The sequence below is a fragment of the Zingiber officinale genome, chromosome 10B, assembly GCF_018446385.1.
Source record: "Zingiber officinale cultivar Zhangliang chromosome 10B, Zo_v1.1, whole genome shotgun sequence".
Lineage (NCBI taxonomy): Eukaryota > Viridiplantae > Streptophyta > Magnoliopsida > Zingiberales > Zingiberaceae > Zingiber > Zingiber officinale.
Window position 1 is genome coordinate 14054172 of NC_056005.1, and position 7510 is coordinate 14061681.

At 40.1% G+C, this 7510-nt stretch overlaps 1 protein-coding gene across 5 annotated transcripts; it reads right to left on the minus strand.

The window, feature by feature from the left end:
- Nucleotides 1–348: 348 nt before the first annotated feature.
- On the minus strand, nucleotides 349–4556 carry LOC122029669. Of its 5 annotated transcripts, none has more exons than XM_042588758.1 (3): nucleotides 3297–4556; nucleotides 865–2881; nucleotides 349–564 (listed from the first exon to the last, which is right to left on the minus strand). In XM_042588758.1, exon 1 carries the CDS (start codon nucleotides 4488–4490, stop codon nucleotides 3372–3374), a length of 1119 nt encoding a protein of 372 aa, XP_042444692.1. In that variant the 5' UTR covers nucleotides 4491–4556; the 3' UTR covers nucleotides 349–564; nucleotides 865–2881; nucleotides 3297–3371. The 5 variants fall into 5 exon arrangements, with proteins under 5 accessions (XP_042444692.1, XP_042444691.1, XP_042444693.1 ...); XM_042588757.1 differs by having other exon boundaries at nucleotides 720–2881; XM_042588759.1 differs by lacking the exon at nucleotides 865–2881.
- Nucleotides 4557–7510: the final 2954 nt, after the last annotated feature.

Sequence of the window (7510 nt, forward strand, 5' to 3'; positions counted from 1 at the left end):
ATCCAACCATTAATGTGTTTTCGACACGCTTGAACAAGTAGCAAGAAAGATTCGAGTGGTAAAATATTTGATAAATTTTGTCCTAACCAATCCGACATTTAATGTAGTCATGTTCGTACACGAGTCATCTTAGTTCAATGCAATACAGGCCCAATATTTATACCCCTACGAGCCCACACGTGTTAGAGAATCTCTCCCGATAATTCACAACTTTCATTGGTTGTAATTTAATATAAACCAAGCATATAGTCTTTCATCTCCAATGTGAATGAAATATTCCTAGATTATCTCTCAAGTTTTTTTTAAACACCCCTCTCGACATCTACTAGGTAGATAACCATAATACAATTCTATCGAAATGATCTAGCTTATTCCATGTAATGATAGCTTCTCAAACAAGAGTTTAATAGAAAGAGTCAATGAATCCTCAAACATAAGAACCTCTCACAATAGGACAAGTAAATTCTACACTCCTAAAATGCTCGGACAGTGTCACGCGTCCATCCCGCCTCCTCGTCTACTCAGTCCGTAGGCCTTTCGTTATATCCTGGGAAACATCCTCACCTGTAACGTAGACATCATAAGTCTACGGACCCAACAAGCACAATCCGATATGAATAAAATGGCATCCATAAAGTAGCAGAAATAGCAACTAGTAGACATAAAACATAACTCAAATACAGTATAGCGAAAAAAATACGATATGCAAAAGGTCATACATAGCTAATGAGGGTAAGTATGTCACATATCCGGTAACCACTTTTAGAGCAGTCAACAGTCCCATGACTCTAGAGGTACCTCCTAGAGAACATGCAGTCATATAGCCGAAGCTAACAATAAATTACAATTTCGGTCATAACTTACAATATCAATCATATTTGGAAGGATCCTCCCCGGAACTCATCCCGAGTCATCCAACCCGTACTGTCATCACATATGCTCATATCTATCCAATTAGCCACATATAAATATAACCAATCCACATTATACCTATATCAATAACACATTTCATTCATTCTATAAACATTTCTACTTGGAGGAAAAACGACAGAAACATGCATACCCAAAAGTCAATTCAAAACCTTTCCAAAACCTCAAAGCCATTGGGTAGAACTCATCGTAGCAAAATATAGAAGGCAGTATTCCACACCTAATTCCCAAATATTCCGGAAAACAAAACAATATCGAAATTGAACCCTCATATTCGGAATTAGCGAGAAGAAACGAGAACACTATGACCATAGCTGAATGTACCAAATTTCTGTCCCACACAAATTCATAATCACTAGAAGAAACATCTCGATCACAGTGGAATTCACCCAAAATCTGCTCAGAATTGCATAACACAACCATGAATAGCAAGAATGTTATCAATCACCATCGAAATCACGACAATCTGTTGAGAAATTCGGAAAACCACGAAGAGAAACGAGATCATCTTGACCTGTAATCTAATTCCCCCAAAGAAAAACCGTTCAGCAACTCGGAAGCATCGAGGAGAAACCAAAACAACCAAAATCTGTCCAACCATTCTCAGTAACCACAAGGAAACAAGAATACTCCGCAAGAACTCTTCTCTCTCTCATGAATTGTCCCAGAAATCCGAAGGTGCCATGAAGAATAAGAGTAGCTATTGCAAATAAAACACAACAACAAATGGGAAATAAAACACAGCAGCAATTGAAACAAACAACGACAGCCCTTGAAAATACAAGGGGAATTCCAAATCGGTAAGAGGGAACAAAACAATATCTCAATTCCAACATTCGAGCCCTTAGAAGAAATGAACGAAACTTTAGGGAGAAAACAAAAACATCAACAGAAATCGTTTTTCCACCATTCATCCCTAACCTAGTGCAGAAACCCGAATTAATTCACAAGAAGAAACCAGAACATCAATGGAAATCGGTTCGCAACCAAATCCTACTTTCGGACATCATGGAACTAAGCAATTCGACTCTTCCAAGACATTCAACCCTTACCTCCTTGAATCCATACCAACAACATAAAGAAAATGCACTTGCAATCTGTCCAAGTCCTTCGAAAGCAATAGAAAATCGAACATCATCGATCCAAGCTTAATCCCCAAAGAACCATCTGGAACACAATCAACACACGAATGCATCGTAACTTCTGAACCGAGAGCCAAAATCAACATTTCAATTACTGATCTGAAACAAAACACCATAAGGAAGCAAGAACAATCTCAAAGAGGAAAAAGAATCGAACTAAGATTTACAAAAATCTACTCACAGAAATGCCAACAACACAAAATACATCACAATCTCAGAACAGAAGCTGAATCAACAATTCAAGAAACACCTGATCTGAAATTCCTAACCACATAGAAGAACCATCGCAACCTCGAAAATCAGCTTACAAATCAAAACTGTCCAAAGTTCCAGCGATCACAAGATCAAATCGGACCTGAAAGAATCCCGAAGGAGACAGAAACCTCAAAGGGAAAAACAAATCGCAATGCTTAGCTAGTACATCCCTTCTTCCCAACTCCGAACCCAATCATCGACCCCCAAATCCTTTGCGGAAACCCGAAGAAAACACAAGACAAGCAAATTCGTCACAGAAACCTGGAATCGTAGACCAAACAATCAATCAAACCTCACAGGTAAGCATTTCATCATCTCTTAAGTTACTCTCCCTTACCTCATGGATCTCAAACTACCATAGGGATATGAACTTGCCTTTTCCATCTCGCATCGCCGCCGGAATTCCTAGCCTGTGAGATCGCGCCGACAAGGAGCATGCGAAGGTCCCTGTGCCCAGTTGCCATATCCCCGTAGCTCGCCGACGTGGGGGCGTTGATCGGCCGAAACCCAGAACCCGGTGGAGAATTCCGTCTTTCTCATAACCAATTATATCCCTTAAAACCAAAAATAATTCCCTAAAAATTCATAAAAATTTCAGTAAACTCCATAAATTCATATCAACTTAATTCCTGATAAATCATCCATGGAAACATATTTATTTTTCCTTAAAATAATATAATTAGGTTAGATTTTAATTATTTACACCTTTATCCATATTTTTGATATCTAATAACCTTATGTATTTATTTTATACTCATCCAAGCCGTACAAAATTTATAATTTACATCACTAAGTCCCCCTTTTTTTATAACTTTTATGCATATTTAGATCATGCAATTTATTTAAGTTTGGATATATCAATTTTCTAAGACAATCCATTCTACAACTCAATCAGATATAAAATGCGATTTTAGAAAATTTGGCATTTTAATGTCTAGATGAACAATTTTACGAATAACAAAGACATACCAAAACTACAAGATTACTTCAACCTCCTTGTTCTCTTTTGCAGTTTCAATTATCCGACTATCATTCAGCTACAGCTCACAAGACCTCCAGAAGTTTGGGGAATTTATCTTTGTAAGGAAGAATATACTTCTTCAGAAATTTTGGGTCTTGCATTATGAAAAATGTATGTAGTTTGTCTTTTGAAGTCCACAACCCTTCTGATTTTATTATCTTCATCACCTGAAATCGAGGAATCATCCTCTTCTTCAAACTGAATACTAAAAGTGACGGCTGTTCAGCAATGCTGGATGGGGTGAACCCAATGTCCTTGATCAAAAATTCCATCTTTATCCGTAAGATATCAGTGGAAAGATTTAAAAAGCAAGGTTTTTTTCCAATCGCAGTACAGAACTCCGAGTTCGACCACCCAAAGTTGCTCATGAGCTTGGAGTGCGCATCAAGTTTTTCTCTGCTGGTCTTAAACAGAATGTCAAGGATCCAGAGGGACATTCGAGATCTCCTAGTAAATCCCATTCCCTCCGCTCGATCTACCAAAGCCCGTAATGAGTTTGGGTTTTGTACAATGAAAGTTGGTTGCTTTTTGAGGACAAATGATGCCCTTTCGAGAGGAATATCACACTCATCCCGTAAGAAGTTCAGGTTAAGACGTACCACATTCTCACACCTGGTGTTCAAAAACCAACTCCCCTTCCTAATATTCTTGAGGAGCAGCTCCCTGGATCCAAAGAGGTTTTCCCATACATTCAATCTGGGGACAAGAGTATGCTGGATGTTGAAGAATATGATGGTGGGGTTCCTCATAATGACATCAACGAGGTCGGATTTTGACCACCCCAGGTCGCGTAAAAATTGAAACTTCGGGGTGAGGCTTGATTCCACATTGTAGCAGAGGCACGCTGGTTTCCAGGATATCATCTTCCGGAGATTAGCGCCATCAATGCCTTGAGATCTGAAGAAAGCAAGAACAGCGTTGGGATTCTCCGTCGATCGGAGATGCGCGAGGTGCTTGGAGGCCTTCGACGCCTCCTCCACAGAGAGTCCGCACGAGTTCACGAGATACTCGACCATGAAGTGAGGCTCGCGAGAAGAGGTGCCGCCGCCTGACAAGGGGGAGGAGGTGGAGGTGGCGAAGAAAATGCGGTGGAGTTGGGGCAAAGGAAGAAGAGGATGGCGGCGGATGGTCGAGTGGAGCATCGTCGTCAACGGCCGTAGAAGTTAGGTCACTAGGGTACGACAGAACAGATTGAAACCCTAGCTCAAACCATCATCAACAAGTTATCATTTTTTTTTTTCAATTTTTTTCACGGTAAAATAAGAAAGGGCTAAAAAAAATGGAACATATCAAAAATAATCATTCTTCTTCTCCAGAATATTTTCTCTCACCTCCAAAATTACATCATAATTTGTTTATTTTGCAATAGATTTCAATGGTATAATTGCGACCATCGTTCTCATTGTTTGCCAAACAAATTTTTAGATGGAAGTATTAAACTTTAAAGGTATTTTATGAAAATTTAAAACATGAGTATATATAATTGATATGCTCTGAGTCTTATTCTAGCGCAACTGGGGTGTTTCGATTTAATTTAGGCACCTGAATTAATGTGCTTGGATTCGATTAATAGAGTCCCCTCAGGTGTAGTTAGTATATGAGGTGTTATCATAATAAAGTCTGGGGTTCTAATTTTGGCAAAGACAAGATAAATACTTCTCTTATGTACTAGTCATTATTCCAAAGGCTAGTAGTTATCCGTGATTTACCTCCTCTGTGTTAGTCTTGGAACGAATTGACGGGGGCGCTGGGGACGAATGTATTGACCTTTTTATCATAATTGGATTCGATGAATAATTTATTTTTTAACTTTTTTTTTAGCTTTTTGGAATTAAACCAATTAAATTTTTAACTTTTTTTTTAAAGCTTTTTGGAATTAAACCAATTAAATTTTAAAGATTAAGTTATATTATTCAAGCTAAAAATATTAACACTAAAAATTTATAATCGCTCATGGATATATATTTAAGCGCCTAATAGTATATTTTTTGAAAAAAATTTAACTTCAGAGTTAAGCTAATTAAATTTAACTCTAGGATTTAAGGATTGAATTATAGCATTTTGTTGGGACCAAATATGTAGCTAGAAGGGGGGTGAATAGCTCGTCGCGCTCCTCGTACTTTTCGTTGCTTGTTTCTTCGATGATATGCAGCGGAAATACAAGAAACAAAACATACAACGCTAACACAAAGGATTTACTTGGTATCCACCTCAAGAAGAGGTGACTAGTCCAAGGATCTACACACTCATGCACCCTCCACTATGAAAACTCTCCTTTACGGTAACTACCGAAGACGGAGAAGCCTTACAAGCTCTCAGTACAAGAAGAAAGAAAGGGTAAACAAAATACAAGTAAAAGCTTATAAGTTTGCACACAAAACCCTAACCCTAACTTCTTTCTCGTCTCTTGACTTAGATGTGCACCAGCACAAGCCTCTAAGAACCTTCAAGAACTGGCGATCTGAACCTGAGAGAGATGATGTGGAGATGCGGTGAAGATCAGAAGTAGAAGCCGTGAGATCTGCCGAGAGAAACGCTCGCCAACAGCTATATCCTGCACCAACGGTCAAATCCCAATCGATTGGATTGCTCCCAATCGATCGGGGAGGCTTTGGATCGATTGGTCGATCGATCCAGAGCGCCTCTGTGCTCTCGGGAATTGTCGGGATCGATCGGTCGATCGATCCAGGGCTTATTGCGTAGAATCGCACCTCCTAATCGATCGCCCGATCGATTGGGAGCTCTAGATCGATCGGCTGATCGATCCAACGCAGCTTTGTGCGATTGCGAGCCTCTCCCAATCGATCCACCGATCGATTAGGAGGAAGCTTGTCGTGGGGACTCACCCAATCGATCGACCGATCGATTGGGCATGAGCCAATCGATCGACTGATCGATCCAACTCCTTGATTTTGCCCAAAATCAAGTCCAAAGCCCCCTAAACCAACATCCGGTCACCCATGACCTGTTGGTACATCATACCTAGCATCCGGTCACCCTTGACATGCTATAACTCGCTCACCAAGTGTCCGGTCAATCCCTTTGACCCACTTGGACTTTTCTTCATGCCAAGTATCCGGTCAATCCCTTTGACCTACTTAGACTTTTCCTCCTCGTGCCAAGTATCTGATCAAACCTTTGACATACTTGGACTTTTCTTAATTGTCTGGTTTCACTTACCAGGACTTTCAATCTGCCTGGCTTTACTCACCAGGACTTCTCATTTGTCTGGCTTCACTCACCAGGACTTTCAATCTGCCTAGCTTCACTCACTAGGTCTTTCACCTGACTTCACTCACCAAGACTTTCCAGCTATCCGACTTCACTCACCGGGACTTTCACCTAGCTTCACTCACTAGGACTTTCCTTCTGCCTAACCTCCCAATTAGGACTTTCACCTGGCTTCACTCACCAGGATTTTCCAGTTGCCCTGTCACACCCCGGAGGAGTCCCTGTCCGAAGAAATTTCGGCAGCATCTCCCCGGTACGGCGGACAATCTGAAACTTTCTGCATCGCCCTCTGAGCCACATATACCTCGGCCAACACGGCCGGAACAATAACAGTAATAAATATAACACAAATCCAAGCATCCACGCAGTTTAATAGTGAACAACTAAAATAGTAATAAGAAGACTCAAAAACAACCCTACTCAACTACACTCATAAAGCACAAAAACTAATGTCCTACTCCACTACACTCATAAAGCTCAAATCCGACGATAAAATCAACTTACCTCTTCTGCCATCCAGGCATACATGTAGCAAAACATATCCAATCCAATCCCCTCGACAATAAAAATCCATACAAGATCCAAATGTATCAAAATAGAACAAGTCTAAACATAGTCTAGTAAATAAAACCAAAAGACAAATATACATCCTCGTGGACTGCAGGGGACTAGCGATTGGAACTCTCTCCGAACAGCATCAACCTAAACATAAAAACGGAGGAGTGTGTGAGTCCAACAATCAGCGGGTATCAACTGATATGCATAATAAAGAAAATAACATCCAACACTAATCATGCGTACAGTCTCCTGATACAAGAAGGATAAATGCAACTGAATAAAACAGGAGAAAACTGTACTAACCAGGACCAAGGTATAAGAACAATAGGGTCGTCAGACCGAAAGTGTCATAATCCTGTATGCATGTCAATTA